The sequence below is a fragment of the Opisthocomus hoazin genome, chromosome 20 (genome assembly GCF_030867145.1).
Source record: "Opisthocomus hoazin isolate bOpiHoa1 chromosome 20, bOpiHoa1.hap1, whole genome shotgun sequence".
NCBI classification, from domain to species: Eukaryota; Metazoa; Chordata; class Aves; order Opisthocomiformes; family Opisthocomidae; genus Opisthocomus; species Opisthocomus hoazin.
In genome coordinates, this window is record NC_134433.1 from 17,616,473 (window position 1) to 17,638,550 (window position 22,078).

At 43.6% G+C, this 22,078-nt stretch overlaps 3 protein-coding genes across 9 annotated transcripts; 1 reads left to right on the forward strand and 2 right to left on the reverse strand.

Annotated features, from left to right (window-relative positions):
• Nucleotides 1-589: 589 nt before the first annotated feature.
• Nucleotides 590-5,373, reverse strand: PIMREG (PICALM interacting mitotic regulator). The gene is given in 5 exon segments (XM_009933536.2): nt 590-623; nt 625-705; nt 3,000-3,092; nt 3,906-4,240; nt 5,083-5,373. Coding segments are annotated over 5 exon segments (834 nt in total).
• A 4,591-nt stretch (nt 5,374-9,964) lies between these two features.
• Nucleotides 9,965-19,797, forward strand: FBXO39 (F-box protein 39). 2 transcript variants are annotated; one of them, XM_075439845.1, is made up of 3 exons: nt 9,965-11,090; nt 12,203-12,379; nt 19,721-19,797. In XM_075439845.1, the coding sequence occupies exons 1-3, from the start codon at nt 10,077-10,079 to the stop codon at nt 19,787-19,789; spliced, it is 1,260 nt and encodes a 419-aa protein (XP_075295960.1). In that variant the 5' UTR covers nt 9,965-10,076; the 3' UTR covers nt 19,790-19,797. The 2 variants fall into 2 exon arrangements, with proteins under 2 accessions (XP_075295960.1, XP_009931837.1); XM_009933535.2 differs by lacking the exon at nt 19,721-19,797 and adding an exon at nt 13,146-13,542.
• On the reverse strand, nt 13,995-21,988 carry TEKT1 (tektin 1). 6 transcript variants are annotated; one of them, XM_075439849.1, is made up of 9 exons: nt 21,740-21,988; nt 21,201-21,415; nt 18,479-18,722; nt 17,922-18,087; nt 17,518-17,646; nt 16,951-17,094; nt 15,484-15,706; nt 14,645-14,880; nt 13,995-14,377 (listed from the first exon to the last, which is right to left on the reverse strand). In XM_075439849.1, the coding sequence occupies exons 3-9, from the start codon at nt 18,666-18,668 to the stop codon at nt 14,218-14,220; spliced, it is 1,248 nt and encodes a 415-aa protein (XP_075295964.1). In that variant the 5' UTR covers nt 18,669-18,722; nt 21,201-21,415; nt 21,740-21,988; the 3' UTR covers nt 13,995-14,217. The 6 variants fall into 6 exon arrangements, with proteins under 6 accessions (XP_075295964.1, XP_075295962.1, XP_075295966.1 ...); XM_075439847.1 differs by having other exon boundaries at nt 21,276-21,415; nt 21,740-21,773; XM_075439851.1 differs by having other exon boundaries at nt 14,645-14,817; nt 21,740-21,756.
• Between the last annotated feature and the right edge of the window lie 90 nt (nt 21,989-22,078).

Consider the following 22,078-nt stretch of genomic DNA (forward strand, 5'->3'; position numbering starts at 1 on the left):
TAGAGTCCTAATGTAGCTCCTCTCTTGTGGCATGAGTGACTCCACAGAAACCTGTTGCCTTAGAATGGCAGTTGTGGTCAGAACTCAAACAAGCCACTACTGTTTCATTAACTTCCAGGTAAACATGATGCATAACTTTTGGTTTGTTCGTATACAGAAAAAAAATTGTTAAGATTATCAAAATTATGGACCAGTACTTTTAGTATGCAAAGTACTCATACTAAAACTCATGACAATTGGATAACAGTCTAAAAATTAGTTACCTATGATCACCTTCCATAAGTCTGTGACCCTTGCTCTGGCCATTCCTGCTGGTCAGTTCTACAGAAGTTTCACTTACTGCCTTACGAAAGTCGCATTCAAGATGGTCACTCATGTCCACAGGAGATAATACACTGTGGTACAACTTTGATTCTCCTGTTCACTTGAAAAGAGAAAGCAAGGGAAGATAAGTCCTGAGCTGCTTTGTCATGAAAGATTATAAAATGGAATGGCTTGTTCAATGTATAGAGTGCACCCTTTCACAGGCTACACAGAGCTTCCCTTCATATATGCTCATAAACTTAACAATAGTTACAGCCATCTCTGTCTAGGTACCAAGTGCTTGATGGAGTTTCTTTGCTTGCTTGAGAAAGTTTCCAAGACTGACGCGCAGACTGTAAATTTTGTGCCACTAGGTAGTAGTAGTTTGATACTGCATGTTGCCTGCAGAAGAACAAGAAGACTGCCATTAGCAGCATGAAGTCAGTAAAGTTAATTAAGTGGTTGTCACACAAATTGCTGTATAACCGTTAGAGGGGAGCAAGGAAGAGGCCTAGCACCTGTAGTTTCACTGTATAACAGTTCTAAACACTAACAAGAAAATGTTTTGTTACCTTCAGTGAGCAGGAGTGGCAGCACGCAAATAAATGTAGTAGTTAAAAAATGGAGTTTATTGCAATACTTTAACTAGCAACAGAAGCATTTCTTGTGATATAATCTAACTCATTAAAATGAAAAACATTAGAACAAGACATGGAGCTGGCAAGTATAAACAGTTTGCGATCAAGGTTTGTTTCACTGTGGAAAAGATGAAAAGGGAGCTGTAACACTAAAACTCATGGCAATTGGATACCAGAACAGAAAATCATATGCAAGACTGCAAGGGCACCTCCAGAAAAGTTTATTTCACAATTATGCCAGCAACTGACAAACCAGCCAGTGATAGAGCAAATTGTATGCCTCTACACATGCAGGAGAACTGGACCAAACTGCTTAGTGGAAGCAGTACAGATCACTGTTTAAAGCTTCAGTCAAGCATTTGAAACTGCTCTCATTTTTCCTGAAATGTTACAGCAATCAACTTCTTACACCTACCTTTGTTGCTAAAATAGGACATAGTATTCAGGATGTAACTTAGCCTTTAACAAAAGAAACACTTCCAGCATAATGGTGAAGATATTAATGTCACAATACAGATCTCAGTGAAGGTAATGGAGGCATTTACTTGGTAATAGTTCAATGAACTGACACTAAAAGTGATGCTTAGAAACTTACAGCAAAGAACTCCTGTTCCCATCCATTTAGGTATAAGTGCTGTGTTTAAAAATGCCAGCAATACAGGTATCAACTGCTGTTATTGTGATAGCATTGTCTTGACTGCTGAGACAATGCCAGGGATGGAAAAGGCAGGCTGTAAAATTAGACAGCTCAGGGTAATAGTTTGTTCTGTCATGCTTTGTGATCTTCATTAGTAACCAGTGAAAACTGAGGTTGAGTGACAAAGACATTAGTACCAGTAGTTTTCTGGTCCGAGGTTAGAAAAGCTGCTGCTTGCATAGAAGCCAAATTTATGGTTCATTGTAAACTCACAAGGTTTCACTAATCCACAACATAGAGGTGAATTTTTACAACTGCACAATGATCTACTGTGGCAGAGACAGCCACAGTGAGTATGAGGGAAGAACCCTGTGGTTCTGCATAATAATACTTAAAGAAGCATGAGTCAATAAGCCTTTCTCTCTCCAAACAGCAGGTTTTCTCCCCACAGATGCATGCATGTATAGAAAAGGTAAGAGCACAACTACTTTACCTGGTTGATACTATCTTCAGTTACGAATGAGAGAAACTGTCATATCGCTAACAGATGGGAGAATATTAGGAGTGAGATTTAGTGAAGTTTCAATGGATATGATCATTAACTCAATACAAAATTTAACCTATAGTTATCTAGAAATGGTCCCACTGGTAAAAACTGATTTTTTTTAATTATGTAGGGTTTTAAGCCGTTACCTCTTTGTAGACAGAAGTACTTAATGCTAAGCCCCCTTTAGAGGATTTTAGGTACTTGACATTTAATTATTGAATGCTTGACATCAAGTGTTCCAAGAGAGGAAGAGGTTTGCCCTCTGACAAGACTTCTGATCTTTAGTTTTTACTGTCTTAATATGTCTAATTCAGAATGATACAACCTTTAGAAACACAGCTGCCTACCACCTCATGGATTAACCAAGGTATTGTATAAGAGGCTTCTGCATCCCTTAAATTTGAGTTATGTATACCATAGACTATTTGTTAACATAATGCTACCTAAGAAAAGGATTTTCTTACAAATGTGCACCAACACTGTCATTGGTGCCTGCAATGGGATTCCCTCCCCTTCCCCCCCCCAGTCCAGAGGTGCTGGATTGGCACCTCTTTTAGACAGAGGCAGGGAAGTACTGTTGTCACACAAAATCAAAGCTAGGCTCTTTCTGGGGGAAAAAAAAAAAAAAAAAAAATCTTGACTTCCACAGCAAGAAACTTGAGAGCATTTGACAGGTTTTAGAAGATGCAAGTCCAACTGCAGACTTAATCTGCATACGTATCTTGAGAAAGAAAGGCACTGCTACATTACAGCTCAGAAAGTTCTGCAATTATTCCTCATCCTGAGTTACAGGGATCGCTTAGCCTGCAATTGGCCATGTTCAAGTAGGAGGTAGCCTGCTGCTAAAAGTTGAGGGACAGTTAGCTGTATTTACCTCTCCTCTTGCACAATGGCATCATCAAATGCCTGGGAGATATGCTTCAACCGGCAAATCCCTGAGACCAGCTCCAACTCGCAGTCCAACCCTCTGCAAACAGAATGGTTGTTACTAAAGATCAAACAGGACAGACTGACTAGGTGACACTACCCAACCCTCTATCCCTGCAGTAACAACTCTACTTACTTCCAGACTTTACCCAGAAAAATTTAGGGCTGTAGCAATCATGCTCTTAATTCCACTGACCAACTGCTTCACACCTCCATTCATCCCCATGACAGCTATCTTCCAATTCAAACACGGGGTTCAGATTCACAAGGCTTGGATTCACCTTCTAGCTTTGACACTTCTCATGTGAGTTTAACCAAAACAAAAACCTATGTGTGCATTATGAAGTATTTCCCTAGCTTACAACCCTTTAATTCATGTTAAGTCTTTGAGGCAAGAATCTCTCTATTCTCTATAAAGAGCTCACCATAAGCGGAACTATTTTGGGTATCTCTGCAATACAAATAGCAACTCTGGAAAAGTTAGAGCTAAGCAGGAGCGAGATGCATTCAGAGCATTTTTCTTTACCAGAAAGGCATCAGCAAAGAACTAAGGTATGTCTCTAGTGTCTGATGGGGACTGGTGCTGAGAAACATGGTGTAAACTTACCTGGTGGAAGAGTGACTTTTAAAAAGTTCACGTCACAGCATAAAATTAAGATTCATGTTTCAGCTTTATGCAGTGCTCAGTCACTGTCTATACAGGTATCTGTAACTACTTTCCAAACTATTCAAACAGCGCATCTTTTCAGGGGAGCAGGATAACCTTCATATCTTGCCTGTCACCTTACAAGATACTGTAATCACAGTAATGATAAAAAAAAAGGAATAAGGTTTACAAAAGAATATGGCTTACATCTTTCTGCTAGTAGGAGCAGGTGATAAATAAGGGCTCTTCAGTGCTGCTGCTCTTCTTGATCTCCGGAGAGGGACAGCATCTCTACCAAGCCAGGATGAGAAACCTCTCCATTCTCTATGTTCCGACACCACTGTTGGCACACGCAAGGCTCTTTTGCTGGATCTTGGAGTGCCTTTGGAACTGGATGCTGGAGTAATACCCTGCTTACAGCAAGGGGTTCGAGGTATAGCACCACTATTCTTGGCAGAACTGTTTACACAGCTTCTGCTGGTGGATTCAGCTGGAAAGGTCACCATAGACTGTACGGGGCTTTGGCAAGACTTCTGCATTTTCTGAAAGAAACATCAGATAGGTACACTATGCTAAATGAACTCAATTGCCTTAGAGTTTGGAACCAGAAAAGACAAGCAAGACTGAATTGCTAGCTTTCATTCTCCTATCAGGTTTAGTGTAGCATGAATGCTCCTCAACCCTCTGTACGCACTTGCACTGGAGTCATTTGCTCCTCCAATCCCTGGAACTTTTCAAGGACTTAGCAGGCATTGGAACAGAGCTCCTGCTGCTCTTATGCAGGAGCAAGACAGGCTCCCTAACATATGATTAATGCAGTTAAAGTCAGAGGTCTCCACCAAAGGGAAGTGCAAGCTCAAGTCTGCTACTCTGCTACCATCTAGCAGTTTTTGTCAGTCCAAGTTTAGATTGACTATAACAAAGAACATACTAATAAATAGTATGGGTACAGGAAAACAGAGTAAAAAAAACCCAAAACAACATTTAAAGCACTACATATTTCCCAGAAACAACTGTTTACAAGCAATGGCAGTCTCTACCCATCTTCCTCCTTGTGAAGGCTGCTCTGCCATACGTGATGAAATACAGTAGAGGAAAAGCATTTCTTAAGTAATAAAATAAAAGTTTTGATGAAGCTATGTCTCATTTTAGTTCTTTTCACCTTTCTCCCAGTTCTGCCAGATCCATAATTTGCCTGTTTATACTTTAGCAAGGATATTAAAGATTATACTAGTTAGAAGCTATGAGACAACCATTACGGTGTAGCAAGGGTGTGGGATCAACTCTCTGGAATACAGTATTCTGTACAGAGTCCAGAAATCTTAGTACTGAAGCTGAAGTAAAAACTAAACTCTATCCACACTCCACTGCAAAGGTGAACTACCTGGGACACTGTTCCAAAAGAATTTTTTGCTGTTCTTTTAACACTCTGAAGAGTTTGGCACTTCTGTCTTGCTTCCAGACTTTCCCAAGTTGGGGTCTTATGAAAATTCAGCTCTACTTGCTTTAAAGGTACTCGCTTCCTTAGAGACATGCGGATGGTATTGAGAGAATTCAAAGAAGCCCTTCTCTTGAATTTGTCCGGTACAGGGCTCTCATTCTCATCAAAGTCAGATAGAAGCTGGTGTTTCCGCCAGGCCATTGTTGCCTTGACATTCTGGAGCACAGATACCATCTTGTTCGAGTTCTTGGTCAAGTTTATTTCTAAAACAATCAGAATGAGAGTGAGAATTAGACAGAGCAAGGTACAGAGTAGCGTGAAAAAGGAGAAATGGAAATTGTTATACAGTATATTCATTTACATTTGCCTGAAACAACAAAATCAGAGCTGAGCAGACTTTTACATGGAGGCTTGAAGGAGAACAGCATTGATTTCTACAACTATTTAGGTCTGTGCACGTCCATGAAGTCTTATACTGCATTTCCAGCACTGAACATCAGACCTGGTAAGCTGCAAGACTCAAGCTTCTGAGGTAGAATGCTCTGTAACTGCAGGTTTCTTGTAGTGTCTCAGACTAAGGTCTTATATGCCAAATTTTTGCCTTCATTAATTAAAAACAGCCTTCCACTACCAGGCCAAGTTCACACAGCTCCTATTGTCTCCTGTCTCAGCTGCTAGCTGGAGACTCACACTTATGTATCCACAGTCATAAATATGACTGAAGTCCTGAAACAGACAGGATTGCTACTGGCAGAAGACATTGGTGGGCAGAACTAAAATGCCTGTTTTCTATATGCTATATGACAATTTAAACATATATACAAGTTCAAATTATTCATTTCCACTAGCTATCAAGCTAGGATACCACTAGCAAATTACTTCTAAAAATCAATTGAAACGCAAATATATTTTAGCAATCTGAATTGACAGTGAATTAATTCTACCAATACTTCATTGCACGTTACTATTAATAAAAAAGCTGGGAGGTCTCTACCATCACTACACCACATATTAGGAAAGCCTATTGATATTCTTTACTATGTCTGATCTCCCATATTCTCTCCCTCTCTCACAAGCATCCTTATTTCTGTCAGAAAGCAGTAAGGCTTACTGAAATCTTTTAATCATGAAGGTGTTTAGGATATTAACACCTTTAATGCATTCCTGCATGTGGCAACAACGAAAGGCTAGTTATCGGGCAATCAGTCAGTTCTCTTACTAGCTCACAGCTTATCCAGTTTCCTTTTGATAAACTGCTAGTTACTATTAATTTATGCTAGAAAATATTACTCAGGTGAAGCACCAAGAAGAGAGTAGCTACCGTCCCAGGGTTACATTTAACTGTATCAGACTGGCATCGCACAACACAACGAGGTGCGCCAGCTCATCTGCAACCCACGGCAAAGGCTCCGGGCAGCGCCCACGCTGGGCGCCTCAGGGACGCCTCTCGCGACAACCCGCCTCTGCCCCGCGGCGCAGCTCTCGCGGCTGGCATTCCCAGTGCTCGCCGCTGATCGCAGCGGCCAGAACGGCCCGCAGAGCTGCGGCCTGGCTGACAGAGCCGGCTGTGCACTGCGGGAGCCGGCAAGGCGGCGCAGGGCAAGCCCAGCCAACGCCATTATTTCGCCCACCAGGGGCGGCTGAAACAACTAGTGCGAAAGGCGATGGCAAGGCCGGAGGAGATCGCCTCAGGCTCCTGCACGGCCAGGAAATGCGGGCCGCTGCTGCCGCTGCTCGGGCTGTACTCACAGCAACGAACGAGATCGGGACGCAGACACCACCGCTCACCACAACCTCCTCGCGCCTCCGCCGCCGCGTTTGAACGGCGCGCGCCGCCCGCTCTGACTCCCCGGATTGGCGCCGCTGCCGCGGCCCTCCTCCCCATTGGCTGCGCCCCTCGCACGCGCAGCGGCCGTTACACGGCTCGGCGCCTGCGCATAGGCTCCGGCTGCGCTGCCGGGGGCGCGGTCGGGGGGGGGGGGGGGTTACCCTGGGATGGGGGTACCGCGGGACGGGCCGCGGTCTCGGGGCGGGCTGGGGAGTGAAACGGCAGAGAAGGCGGGCGCGGGCAGCGGCTGTGTTCACCGAGGAGCCGCAGGTGCCCGTTCCGCAGCACAGCTGCAGGTGCTATGGAGACGCTGATGGCGACTGTGCCCCCGCCCCGCGGTGTTGGTGCCTTTGCGGATCTGTGGCCTAGAGCTCCACGTCAGCAGGCATAGCAGAAGGATTGCCCACTTGGGTATCCAAGCCACAGCTGCTTTTGCTTCTGGTAATTAATTACGAGTTTTGGAAGGTTTTTGTTTGCTTTTGCTCCAGTGGCTTGTGTAGCTCTTGTTGGAGGAGACCGGTGGTGTAACTGCACAGTGTTGTACTGGAAGCCATCTGGGATGTCCTCTAGCAAATGAGGCAGCAAAGAAAGGCCAAGTGCAGAGAATGTGGTTTGGGTTTCTTTTTGGTTTATTTTGTGGGGGTTTTTTTATTCTACGCTAGAGGAAAACAAGACATGCAAAGTATTTATCTTTAAAATTCCCCCCCCCGCCCTGTTAAACTTAGGGTTGACAGCTAGCGACACCTCCATAGCTAAGCCTTGGCTTGGAGCCATGGGGAAGCTGCAAGATACTGCTGGAGTCCCACCTTTGACTATAAGCATACCTCCTGTAAGTTCCGAATAGCTATGCTTTAAAAAAAGTTCCACATGATGGTGTTTGCACTGCTTTGTATTCACACGAGATAATGTGGGTGACTATAGCTCAGTAAGTATCCCTTATTAATAGACGTGTTCTATGTATTACAGCTCTGTGTGCTGTTCTGCTTTTCTCTGCCTATTGACTTTATGGCTTCCAGGTAGTTGCAGATGTGTTAATGCCGCTTGCCTTCCCCAGTCTCCATAGGGAAAGTTTCAGGTTCTTCTCACTAGTAAACTGCAGCTCGAGCCACCATATTTTAAGACTTGGCTTGGATCTTTGTCTGGACAGGCAAAATGGAGTAATTTGTCTAAAGACCTTCTAAATGACTTACAGTTCTGCAAAAGAAAGAGCTTGTGGGAGGAAGGTACTAAATGCAAGAGGTGGAGTCAGGTGGTAATGCTCAGTTTCTAAAGGTTATCTTCAGAGCTGGGGATTGGGACTGGCATTTTGAATGGGAGGGGGAATCCCTAAGAATACACATAGTGCTCATTGAACAGACAGCATATACAGACAGAGAGATAATGTGTGACAGAAGAACTGTAGGCCAAAAGGGAAGCAGCAGGCTGAAGCTGAACCGGGCAGTCAGTCTGTTCTTTCATGCCAATTTATGAAATTAAAATAGAAATATCTGAGCCTTTGTAGTTGTAAACAGACTTTTGGAGATCTGCATGTTTTGTTCGTCTGCTTATGGTGCCCCTGTTGTTGCCATCCATTTCAAATTGTTACCAAACAGAACAGCACAGGCAGAGGAGGAAAGGTAGACTGGAGATTGGCATCACGTACTTTTGTTCTTGTAGTCCTGTCAGCCAATAAGCCTTGATTTTGGAGTAGACCATAAAGTATCACTAGATTTTTTTTCCAGTTTCATCCCCAAGAGCTAAGGAGTGATATACCAAGTGGACATAGTAGACACGTGTACTATAGAGGTAGGAAGTAAATACATTCTGAATTTTTGCCTTGCTGCAAAGGTGCTAACAAAATACTCACTTTCTATGCGCTTTGGCCATTCACAGAGCCGACTAATAGCCTGGTCTTTAAAAGGCCTTATGAAACCAAGGACCTAATGGGCCAGTGGGATGTAGTTTGCGTTTCACAGCTAAAGTTTGCAATTCGTAGCTGAAAAGACGGAGAATGCATCACTTCCCTTCTTGGCTGTTTATTGCTCAGCCACTTGATCCATTTATCTGGTCAGTGAAAAGTGACAAGACATGACATATCGCCTGCACCTGGCTTGTAGAGTGTGGCCTGTATTTCTCACTTCCTAAGAGACTACTAAACAAGTCTACTTTTCCTTTTTACTGTCTTCACCTTAGCCCAAATGACTGACTTGGCTCAAGTCAGCTTTGTTCACTGTTTGCCCTTGCATAAATTCTGTTGTTATGACATCACAAACGTTAGCTCTTTGCTCCATGGCAATGGCTGAACTTTGCAGAGGGAGGAGTCAGAGGTAGGGAAAACATCTTGAACTCTGGAGGGAGACTATGAGAACTGGAAAAGTGTGCAGGGAGCTGAATACTTAAACAGTCCAGCCTTGAGAGTGGAACAGGTAACTTCGTGCATTGTGGTTGTTTACTTACGTGTTTTATCACTACCTAGGTGGTCTTCTGACTTGCCAGCCTTCTCCCTGTCCATTGGAGCACAAAGACTGAACATCCTGCTTGATCCAACTGGTGGAACAGCTTATATTGCTTATTACTCTCAATAGGCACTGTACCTTAATCTATGGCAGGGTACTACCTCAGATGATTGTCATGGAGAAGTACCCCAGAAGGATAAGAAATTTGCACTAGTTTTTTGCTGACAGTACTGTTCAAATGTGTACAGCCCAAAGCACTGGATACTTCTAGACAAGAGACACCAGGCCACAAACCATTCGATTGCAGCTGATGCTAAGCAAAGGTTTCTAGAGGCTGTGGCTGCTCTAGCAGCAGCTGATACCATTTCACTGTTTAGCTAGACTGAAGGCAAAAAAGTTAAAAGCTGTGTCCTGTGCTGGTACTGTGATTGTTCTTCACTCTTGGGGGTTTTTCTTTTGATTTAGGTTAGACTATAGTTTAAACCCAAGAGCTTGTTTGACCCTGACAGCTTGAGTACAGAGGCAGAGAAAGGCTTGTTGGTTTTAAATGTGAAGAAGCAAACTTTGATCCATTTGCTTGGAAGCCTGTTCTGTTGGGAATGGCAAGAAACCTACCCACAGCTTTCTTCATCTAGGTTTGGCTCAACACCCAGAAGAGAAGAACTGTCTTCTCAATGGAAGACAACAGTGAACCTGAGCAGAGCTCCTGGGCTCATCTGCCTGATGTCTGTCTGAGGCATGTCTTCCGTTGGTTAGGTGACAGGGACAGATCTCAGGCTGCCTTGGTCTGTAAAAAATGGAGTTGGGCCATGTACTCGGGATCCCTCTGGAGAAGCAGAACCATCACATTCTATGGCCGACCATCAAGGGCACACACACTGGAGTTTCAAAGTTCATTGTGGTATGTCAAGAAATTTGGCAAGTATTTGGAGCACCTTGAGATCAAGTTACCAAATCCTTACAATACTGCCTTTACTCAAAAATTTCAAGTGACTATGAGAGGTCTTCTTTCACACCTGTGTAAATGTAACAGTCGCCTAGTATCCCTGAGCATCAAATCCCTGGAACTCGACCGCTTGATCTGGAAAAACGTGGTCAGGGCTAAGTTTATCAAAAACTTAGCTACCTTCCTGAAAAGAATGAGCAAACACCTTGATTATCTCAACATAAAAGGCGCAAGAGCAACCTTGGAAGAAGGCTGTGAGCTTCTGAATTCCCTCAGCTGCTTGACAAGTAAAAGCTTTATATCTGAAATCAATATTGAGGATTTCTTCAGTCTCCACCTACCTGTCTACAGCAGCACCTTGTTCCACCAAACTATGTCCAAGTTCCACAGCCTGGTCATCCTGACTTTCAATTATAACTGCGTATCTGATGAACTGCTGTACATCCTGCGCGAGCACAACGCTCATTCCCTGCACACCTTGAATATCAAATGTCATATCCATGACCCTCACGGGCAAGTGGTCTGGGGAACGTCGTGGGCAAACTTAGTCAAGAAAGCCCCAAAACTGAACGTGAACTTCTTCTTTGAAAGAGTCATGAAGCATGATCACCTAGCCAGGATCCTGCTAGTGGAGATCCCAGTCAGGAGCATCAGTCTACGGAGCTGCTATTTCAGTGACCCAGACTGGACAATGAGGCCTACCCTCACAAACCTTCTCCCAGCCTACTGCCATGTTCTGCAGGTAAGGGAAACAATAGTGACCTCTTACTGCAGTATCACAAAGCTAAGCAAAGTAATTATATAGGCCTTCTGCATAACAACAGTCAGCAACAGGAATTCCTGATCGCTTCAGTTTTATGTTCAGAGGATAATTTTTAGAAGTGAGCCATTCCAGTGTGCCAGCTATAGTCTAGTTCAGGTAATTTTCCTTGTCCAGTTACAAACCCCGTTCTGCTAGTCTTCACTGTCGGGCTGCCCTCAGAAAAAGCTAACACATCCAAAAAATTGATGGTTGTCATGTTAGCTGTGAGCAAAAAGGACCTTTCAGGCAGGAAAATGTGATTTTTGTAAGAAAGCTTTAGGCTTATTCTGGTTAGACACCTTCATGTTTAGTAACTTATAACTTTCTTGTCCTTTCAGATTTTTCTGAACCCCACCCTTTTGCAGGGAGATCTGCATATGAGGAAAATAGTCTGTACACCTTGTTTGCTTACAGAGCTGTAGCGTGCATCAGCCTACGCTGATAGGTTTGCTCCATTTTGGCAATGCACACATCTCTTGCAGCACATGTAAATTAACTGGTGCCCATGTCAAAGCACTTTAGTGTCACCGAGGATGTGTCACCAAAGGTGTACAACAGCTGAGCCATGTAAAAGAGCATCAGGTCTTTGCATGCCTGAGGGAAGCACATGGCCTTATACCAAGACAGTTGCTGACAGCTTTCTTTAGGTTCTGTTGCACTGCAGAGTTTCCAATAAACACCAGAGATCTGTATAGCCTTCTAGAAATTGTATTTGGATGTACTCTCGTATTTGGGATAATTTCCAATATGTCAAATAAGATCATGGCATAAGCTGTGGGTGTAGCCTCTTCTAATAGTAATAGAAGTTGTCTGTCTCAGAATGGTATGTAATGCACAAGGGACTGCCCCATCTTAACGGGAGAGTGAAGATTACTGTAGCATACACTGTTGTCATAATGCAAAGCTGATTCTCTGCTAACGTCCAAGTACAAAATTGATCTGCTGACAGTCACTTCTGTTGGTAAAATTGAGAAACTCTTGTTTATTGATTTCTAGTTATTGTGCTCACAAGTTCTGTTCAGTAGTACTAACAGCTTTCATTCTTTTTCAAGAAACTAACACTTGAATTCAACAATGACCATGAGCCACTGGATGATGAGCTGCTACAGCTCATCTTATCATGCAAGAGGTTGTTATTTCTGAAAGTCTGGGCATTTCTAAGTGTCACCTTTATGGAGAGGCTGCTACAAAACCGTGCAGAAAGGAAATGCATTTTGACTACCATAAAGGTAAGACTTTGTGCTTCAAAACTCCTGTTCCCTTCCTCTCGCCAATATCCAGAGAAAGGTGAGGTCCCCATGCCCATAGAAAGGTCACTTATGGAAATGTTAACATAATTACCTTCCCTATAATATGTTTTAGCATTGTAACAAGCCTGAGAACCACTCACAGAAATGGGGCTTTCCACCCTACTTAGGCACGTATGAAATACTATAAAAGTTTAATTAAACAAGCTTCAACAATTCCACACAAGTCCTTCCTAGACTGGGGTTCCCTCTGTTACTTCTAGTTCAAGCTACGGATTCTCACTCAGCTCCCAGGCCCAGTGCTTACATCTGTGCTTAAACTGAAGCACGTGGGTTGAATCCCACTGAACTGCAGAAAGACAGAAACACATCTCACTTTTTAGGGATGCTGTGTTGAACTGGGGCCAGACGACAACTGTAGTGGGTGTAAAGCATGCTGTCATACTACTTTGTGTGCTGGATTCTGAATTAAGTAGATCCTTCCAGATCTGTGTAAATCCCAGGGATGCACGAGTTCTGGGGGTAAAAGGAACCTTGCTCTTCCCAAAAAATCTTTCACAGATGATGTTTTCAGTCAGTTTGGAGTCAAAACAGTAAAACCTCAAGATTTTACTCAAAACCAAGGAATGTTGCTTCTCTAGATTCCTCATTAGTCACAGAGGCTTCTTGACTTGTTCTTGTCGTGACCTTTAACGGGCTGAGCCTGCTCCATATATCTGACAGACATGACTGTCATTCATGCATACAGGTCAGGATTTACACAGCCCAACAAGAGACCAGCGAGGAGGATCGGCTGTTGTGCAGTATTTACAGGAAGTTCAAATACCTGATTGACTCGGAGCTTAATTATTTTGTCATCACCTACCCTATGGTGTAAAACACGGGGAGAGAGAAGAACATCCAGTGCTATCTGCAAGCAATAAACAGATCCTTTGAAGGGCATTAGTAAGGGGATTTGAATCTTGATAGCAGCACCTCTGAAAGGGAGATGCCATTACAGCAAGAGAGAGGCAAGGGACAATTTTACACTCCATGCATTAAAATGTTGGACTTGGGAACTGGCCTCCTATGTCTCCCGCATCATTTATTCTTGCCCTTGCGTTGTTTTCCCCTCACCAAAACCAAAGGAAACAGTGAGCCCTTTTCCACCCTTACAGGCATCTCTAGTAAAAATAATGCCTTCCACTTTTTTCAGCACTTCTCACTGTAAGGCTTCAAACACCTTACCAATGAAGCCCATCTCACTGTTTTCATTTTACAAATAAGGAAACCGGGACATGGGGTGAGGAAGTGATTAGCCCAAAGGTCAGCCTTTGCTTGATCTTGACTCAAATGCAGTCAGAAGCACTATGCAGTGCATCACTAGTCCCTGCCTCCCATTAAGTTTGATATACACCCTGTGCCTAGTTCTTAACAGCAGAGTTAAAGAACAGAACATACCATGGCTAGCCCTCAGAGTCACCCCTCCCACTTGCCCAGCTTTCCAACAAGTGACTTATGAGGAAACTCCTGCTCTAGTTTCCACAGCTTCTAGACCTTTCAATGGTAAAATATATAACTGGTTGCACACAAGATAAATAACATGGAAGAAGGGACATTTCTTCTTATTCTGGAATTTTATTGCCAAGTGGGAGATTTGATCAGGCTTTCTAAAGCATAAATAGCTGTGAAACAGATAGCCGTTAAGTACTAGGTCTGTTTTAATTACCTTGCACAACTAAAACCAGGATAACATTGAGCCAAACGAATAAAGGTTTGTCAATAAAATTTCAGCAGGAGCTGGCTCTTTGGAGCACCTGCAATCTCCCAGTATGATGGCTTCAGAAGTTGTTAATGTAAACAGACTCTCTCATTTGCATGCAGAGCACTTCATCAATGTACAGTGTATTCTCCTTGATCTGGATCTCCTCCTCCAAGGACAGTTGTCGGCGGCTCAGACCTTTCAGCTCTGTCTCAGCCTGTGCCAGTGAGTCCTTTAATCTAACAGGGAAAATACAGACATTAGTTTAAAACACATGGATAGTTTTTATTTCATATGGGATAGGAATTCTAAGGGGAAAAAAGATGGAAGGGGATTCATGGAGAGAAAACATCCATGCAGCTTCCCTTAAAGGGTCCTGCCTTTAAGGGAAAAGCAATTCCTAATCTTTCAGGGAGAATAGCTGGGATGCAAGGTTACTTTGACTCCTTAAATTAACTCACTAATCTGTACCACATATTTTCCCCTCTTTCATCATTTCCACTTACCTTTGAATATTTTTTGTAATCTCTTGAACTTCACTAATCAGCCTGTATTGCACTGTGTCATAACACAATTCCACATTGGGGCGATGGTTTCTTGCTTCCAAGCGGGTTTGAGCCACTTTAACAGGTCCTTCTTTATCACCAATTGCTTTCTTTAAGGCTGCAATGTTCTTCTCCTGTGAGACAGTCTCATCCATTACCTTAACAAATCCAACAGGAGGAAGTGCTGCACACTGTCTCTTACAATGGGTGAAATCATCAACATCATCTTTAATAGTTATAGTAATAACAACCACAGTAACACTCATTATGTTAAGATGTTATTTCATCAAAGGGTTATTTTCCAAAGGTCAGCCAGGATTAGGATTCCTTCATTGGAAAGCAGGTGGCACTGTTGTGAGTGAAACTGGAGATTTACGCTCAGCAATTAACTTTTAACATTAGCACTCAGTTTTCATGTATCAAATTTCGAGCACATTAACCCTGATTTCATAAGTTATTAGGGTATTACATAACAACCGTCAAAATTCTACAGGATGCCCATGTAACTAAAAATCACAAGGGAAATCCTGACTTTAGTGAAGTCTACAGCAACACTTACATTGAGTGAGTGCTTCCAGAAACTCACCTCTGTAATGGTGCACACAGAGCTGAGAAAATAAAATCTAAGATGACTTTTGGGGGGGGAAGGAGGAAAAGGAAGGAAAATGTGGCAGGGATTGCCAATATTGCAAAGGTAAAATTCTTAAAGCAAAGTAGCTCAAGTGACTGGACTGAGACAACTAGTAGATAACCCAAGCCTATTGTTTCCACTTTTGTGCTGACTGTCCCCTACCACTTACCATTGCAAGGAGCGTCTCTAGCTTGTGCTTGGCATCCTTGACTTCCTTCACCTTATTTCTAAATGCGACATTCACTATCTCACATTGCTTGCGCATGTCATTCGCTGTCTGTGAGAGGATGCCATCAATCAGCGCCCTCAGTGCCAAAGAATTGTTTCTCTGCTTGTCAGCCTTTTCAACATTTATGTTTGAAAAACCTATCCAGTCTTCAGGGGTAACAAAACTGAAAGAGATTCAAAATAAAAGGTCATCAACTGGCACCATGAGACCCTCTGTGATTACTCCACAAAACCGAGAACAAAGCAGTCCTGTTAACTGTATGTCCCAGTGACTGCCAGTTGTGCTGGGAATTCTACAGATACAAAATAAAGGCTCTCTCCGTCACAAACATTTCTGAACAAAGTAGACAAAGATAGGATGGAAATGAATTTGCTAAAGTCAGAGAGCAACTTTGTTATAACTTCCCTTTCCCTGATAAAGCATTAAGCTGTTACGGGGGAAACACAGGTAATAACCACTATTTCTTAAAACACCTTTATTAATTAAGCTGTTATTACTAATATAATTCAGCTGTTACTATTAATAGCAGGTTAATTCACACAAAACATTCACTTCTTCCCTCACACAGTTTACCACCTACAAGATAGTCATTTATTGTTCCTGGTGGAGCAACAGTTGGGAAGCCAGTCCCCAATGTGTATCCCCAGAATTAGAGGCACATATTTGTGCACCAGTGGCTTGCAGACAGGTGTTTGAAAGTTCTTCAGCAGGTTCCTTGTTTCATTAGGTGGACATAAAAAGCTGTAATTGTCATTCGAATATAGCAGCCAACACCATTCTGGGTGTGGTCTGAGTTATACCACCTGTTGTTGATATACGCTAACATACTAGCAGCAATAGCTGTCAGTCTCTTGGTGTTCCAAGCTTGTCAGTTCTCACAGAGCCAATAGTGTCCTTGGGAGACTGTCTCGCACAAACTGCTTTCTCAGTATGTTTCCTCTTCTCAGCCCATTCTTCTGTGGTAGCTATTTCTCCACCTAAACCATTCACACTAACTAACCCACACAGAAGAGGTGCATTTGACAGGCTAATGATCGAGTCAGAAACTGACTCCACACCTCATGTGTCCCAGTCCAGTGTTCTCCCCACTAGGATACTCTGGGAGAGGAAGTTAGATTAATAAATCTATTCTGGGTTTAAGCAAGGTGTGAAATTTTTCCTTAGCTAACTGTGAGCCTCAAAACCTTTCAGTAAACTGCATTTCACTGGAACTGGGAATTATTGTGGCTTATTTCATAGACATATTACACAGATACTAAAGTAATGAACAGAAGTATAAAAAACAATCTACAACAGACAGATTATGGACATATATAGTCTGATTACTTTAATCATGCTATTACTGGAACAGCTCATACTAGCTGTATATAATTATCCTACGTTCACTGAACTAAATTAAACACTTACTTTCCTTCTATTTTCACTGCATTATCAGCATATCTGATATCAGGAGTGTTGTTTGTCAAGCTAGCGCAGTAATCATCAATCATCAAAGCTGTGAACTTGTCCTTCAGATCCACTTCCAGGTTGTATTTTGCTGAACGGTTTAGTCTAGGAGGAGAAACAACCCGACTCTAAGCCAAAGCATAGGCACTCACAGGTGTCCCTAACATGCATGCATACATACATTAGGTAATACAAACGCTATTATGGAACTCTTCATGTATGAACTGTTAGTTGCAAAGTCCCCAAATCTAGAGCATGAAGCTGCCTGCATATAAATTGATGGCACAATTCCCCCTGGAATTAAAGGCACAGGACTGGATCATGAGAAGACCATGTGCAACTACTTTGAGTTCTAACAAACCTCACCATTACTGATCGAATAGTATGAATTAGGACTGACCTCCTGTAACTGTGTAGCACTGAAGGTAGCTTTAGACCTGTGCTCAGCCTGACCTTACAACTTCTCAGGATTATGGCTGTCCTACTTTTCAGATCATCAGTGTTCAGTTATGCTCTTTGCTTCTGCACCTGATTTGCTCATTGGTTTGTTCCAATGTACGTCCAAGCAAAGCAGTAACCCCCTGGAGGACTTCAACTTCCTTCACCAGTTCCTGTTCTACTTCATCATGCACCAAGTCGATCCCAGCTCGCCTCTGCCTAAACAGAAAAGGGAAAAGCCATCAGCCACATTGTTCAAATGCCTGCAGTTAACAGAAGATGATGAAGCCCAGCTTTCCAAACTGAAGGCTTTTTCTTGCCATGCGGGAAGTTTTTCCTCTATGGCCTTGGTTCCCCGGCGTTATAACACCTAAATCAGACTGGGACTCCACTGCAGAGAGGCAGGCCCTAAGTTTGCAGCCTTTTTTGTTATTTGTCAAAGGTTCATTAACTAGATTTTTTTTCTCTCTGAATGCATTTCTTAATCATCTCACCTGTTCAGGAGACACTTTTGGGCAATGATGAGTGGCTCTCTGCAGCTCTCCAAAGATTTTTCCAGCCTAGTCTTGAAAGTCAACAGTACCTCTGTCTCATGAACAATTTGTTCAAGTTTGTTATCTAATTCTTGTTTCCAGAATTTTATTTCTTCCAGTCTTTGTTCTGCAGAATGATAATTGCAAACAGTTATTAATACAAGTCTATCTTACATGCCAGAACACTGTGGATCAGATCTTAGATATAGCTAAAAATAGACTTATTCCGTAGTGGAGGGCATGTAGTGCTGTAGGCTGATGTGTGGACAGTTTTGCAATCCTGTGTGAGGAGGTGTGGTTGGTATAGCTCTCTGAGTGTTTTTGGAGAAGTACTTTATTTGTTATAAAATAAAGAATCTGCCCTAAAATAAGTTTTAAAATATTTTGAATTTTTCCATGAGATCAGAGAGCATGACATTGACATATATTCCTATTCACTATCCATCAATTTTCTAAGTCCATCTTTAACATATAGCTCAAATAACACATCTTGACACTTGCAGAACACATAGGCTTACCTATTTTCTTGCTGACATCACTTTGGGTTTTCCGAGTTGTCTTTTCTATTTCATCCAGCAGCCTCTGACTCTCAGCTATCATGCGCTCTGACCTGGATTTCTGAGATTCTGTACTGGCACACTGCATCTTGTTTGCAATGTGCCATTCTGAGGGATGAGACCTGGGTGGACCTTGCAACAGTCTGGCCATTGTTTTTTGGAAAGTTTCTGGATGTAATGTAGGTCAGTTCTTGCACTGTGGAACCTGAAAAGAGTAATAGCATTCATTATATTGGGCTGCAGAAGCAAGAAGGGAAGACGACAGGTCCACGAGGGTGAGAAAAATTCTTGTCTCTTTTACCTGCAAAATGACACAGGTATGAAAAGACAAGACTTCTTGCTCAAGGCTCCCCAAGACTTTGCTAAGGTACAAGTGAGAGAGTTTGGAGTGGGAGAATGAAGAAACAGAAGAATTTGGTAATGGAAGCTAGGAGGAGAGACAGTAAGAGGCTTGAAAGTGGAACTGAGAGGAAAAGATGAGCTGTCTGCGATAGGAGGGAGAAGAGAAATAAAAGGAGACCTGTGAGGAAGGACAAGATTACTAAATGGGCAATCACAGAAAACTGAGAAAAAGTGAACACATATAAAAGATAAATAGTATCCCACAGGTTGGAGAATTAAACACCTTTTAAGAATATGACTGGAGGGGTGGACGAACTCTAGGTTGTAAAAAAGAAATGTAATGGTCATTAGAAAAAAAAAAAAAAAAAGAGAAAATAGAACCTGAAAAGCTAATGGAGGAAGTACAGCAGGCAAATAAGGAAATAGAAAAGCCTAGGAAGGGCTAAAGCAGAACAAAGAACAAAGCATACTGGGGACAGTTTAATGCAGAGTGAAACCAATGCCCAAAATATATGCAAACCCACAGCAGTTTGATTATCAGTTTTCTTGTTCTTGCACTATGCTCATCCAATGTTCCTGAGACAACTCCTCACCCCAAATACACACAGCTGCTCCTCAGCAACACGCTGCTTTGCCCACACTCCAGTACAGGTACCCTTAATACAACCCCCCTTCTCCCTCACACACCTCTTGGCTGATACTGCTCCTAGCCTGGACCGCTCCCAAGGTCAAGGATAAGCGCCACGTCCTCAGTTCCCCTTCACTGGGGGTGAGGGGGTTTGTTCCCAACTGTCTTCCACCCTCAATTTCCACAGCAGCAGCACATAGTTTCTTTTTAAAATGTTCAATTAAATATTCCAGGAAGTGGCTCAGGAGAGCATGGAAGGTAAACAAACCGGTTGCTATGGGACCAGCAACACTGCCTCTTAGAACCTTCTGATACTGCACCAGGTGGAAGAAGCACAGCACACACAAGCCAGTGGTGCTTCACCCATTCCCAGCTAAGATCTGTCTGGAAATAAAAACGTATTCTTTGTACATTAATTGAGACAGTTCCCACAGCTTCAGACAGTAATTTTTGATTGATTTATTGCAGAAATGTATAAAGATTGTGAAAGCAAATGATGCCTGCAGCTAGAGCTGGGGCTGCAGCAGCTGCTGTGCCTGTCGGGGGAGCCGGGACAACGCCAGTGGCTGCAGCAGCCGTGGTGCCGGTCGGGGGGGCTGTGACTGCCTGCTGGGCTGGAGGGGCTGCAGGGCCGGCTGGGGGGGCAGCGCCAGTCGCAGCGCCTGCCGCTTCGTTTCCCCCCCTTTCCCCTTTAGGGCACTGAATCAGGTTGAACAGAGCTCGGTAGGCGTGGGCCAGACCCCAGCACATTGCAGTGATCTGTGTCTCTCTCGAGTTCCCAGGGTGGCAGCACACTTTTTTCAGATATTTTACCAGATTGTCCGGATTCTGTATTTGTTCAGGGGTGAGTTTAAAACACACCGCAGGTGCCCACTGCTCTAGACACCTGCCCATGCTGTCCCACACACCCAGCCACTCACAGCTATCCGGCCCCGGGGCAGATCTCTGCACGATGTTCTTAACGACTTGTTTCACCCTAAACAAAAGCTGAAACCTATTCAGGAGGCAGAACAAAAGGAGCGTGCTGGCCTGAGCATCCCAGGGGTACTCGAAATTCTCGAAAGCAGTTAGGACCAGCCTGAGGGAGAGAGGGGGGGGCGAAAGAGTGCGGGAAGGTATCCCCTTCGGTTTTCCCCACAGATTGGGTTTGATTACTAACAAATTCTAAGACATAGGATCCGAGGTACGGAAATGACCGCAGTGCCGCATGCAAACACAAGCCTAATTTCATGCACAGTGATGTTATCATAAGTCGATATCATACAGTACAGCAAAATCATCATCCTGATCTTTTTTCCCGAGGTAACAAACAGCACAGCGGCAAACACATACAGCAAGTAAGGATTTACGTAGCAGAGACATTTGATCAAAGTCAGAAACGTTTTTACCGGCGACTTTAACTAACACAGTAAATGTGGATAATAAATTTAAACAAAATCTATGAAAGCAGTTTTAACACCCGCTGCTCAGCCCTGCCATTATCCCCGCCCCACGTTTGGGCGCCAATTTAATGTTTCGGTTTCGGCTGCCGCCGACAACAAAAGCGCCACGTGGCCGCCCCTCCCCCCGCCGGCGTGCGGAGGAGAATGAAAAGAAAGAGGCAGAAACTGGTGGGTCGGGATAAGGGCAGTTTAACAGAACAGCAAACAGACGGAACAGGAACAACAACGATACAAATAAGGAGAAAATAGGACACAAACTCGCACAACAGACCCGCTCTCCCGGACAGGACCGGCGCCGCACCCTCCCGAGCCGCGAGTCCGTCCCTGCCGCGCTGCGCCCCCTCACCGGAACCCAGCGTGACGTCACATGGTATGGAATACCGGGCGGGCTCTGTTTGGTCAGGTGGGGTCAGCCCCCACCCCCCGGCTGTGCTCCTTCCTGGAGTCCGGTGAAAATTAACCCTGTCCTGGCCAAACCCAGGACACCTGTAAATCAATTTATATGGTACTGCATACATGAAATCTGCAACTATTTGTACAAGACAGCAATGCTTCTATGGGCTGTCCCTTGATTTGGCACCCCTTGATCTACATGAATTTCACCCCCCAAAAGAACATTTTCTCAACAGGTTCTTAACATAACATGCTAAAACGAATTAGTTGAAAGCAGTAATTTTTGTCACATGAACAGCTGGAGCACGAACTGGAGCTATTTCCATAAAATAATTATTTCCTTTTAAACGGTTAGTACGCAACTGACAACTGATCCTCCATTATGAATTACACGGCATAAGAAAGTTTAATTTTTACCTCAGATGGTTTTCAGGAGTTAAATCATTGTAGACTTCCCGAGGCTGACATTAGCACGCTGTTCGTCAAATCACAGAGGTAAAATCAACTCAACAATTAGGATAATTTAGAAAGGAACGAAAATGAAGAAGCCTGTTAATTCCCGAGAACCTCCAGCAATTCACAAGGGGAGAAAACGACCCCGAGCAGACGGGGAGCAGCCGCACGGAGACGCTCTGCCCCGCCTCATGCCGGCCCGGCCGCGCCCCTCCCGCGAGCAGCACAACGCCTGCAACGCCCCCCAGTCTCCCCACGCCCCCTAACACCCCCCCCACCACCACCTTTCCCCTCCACCACCTT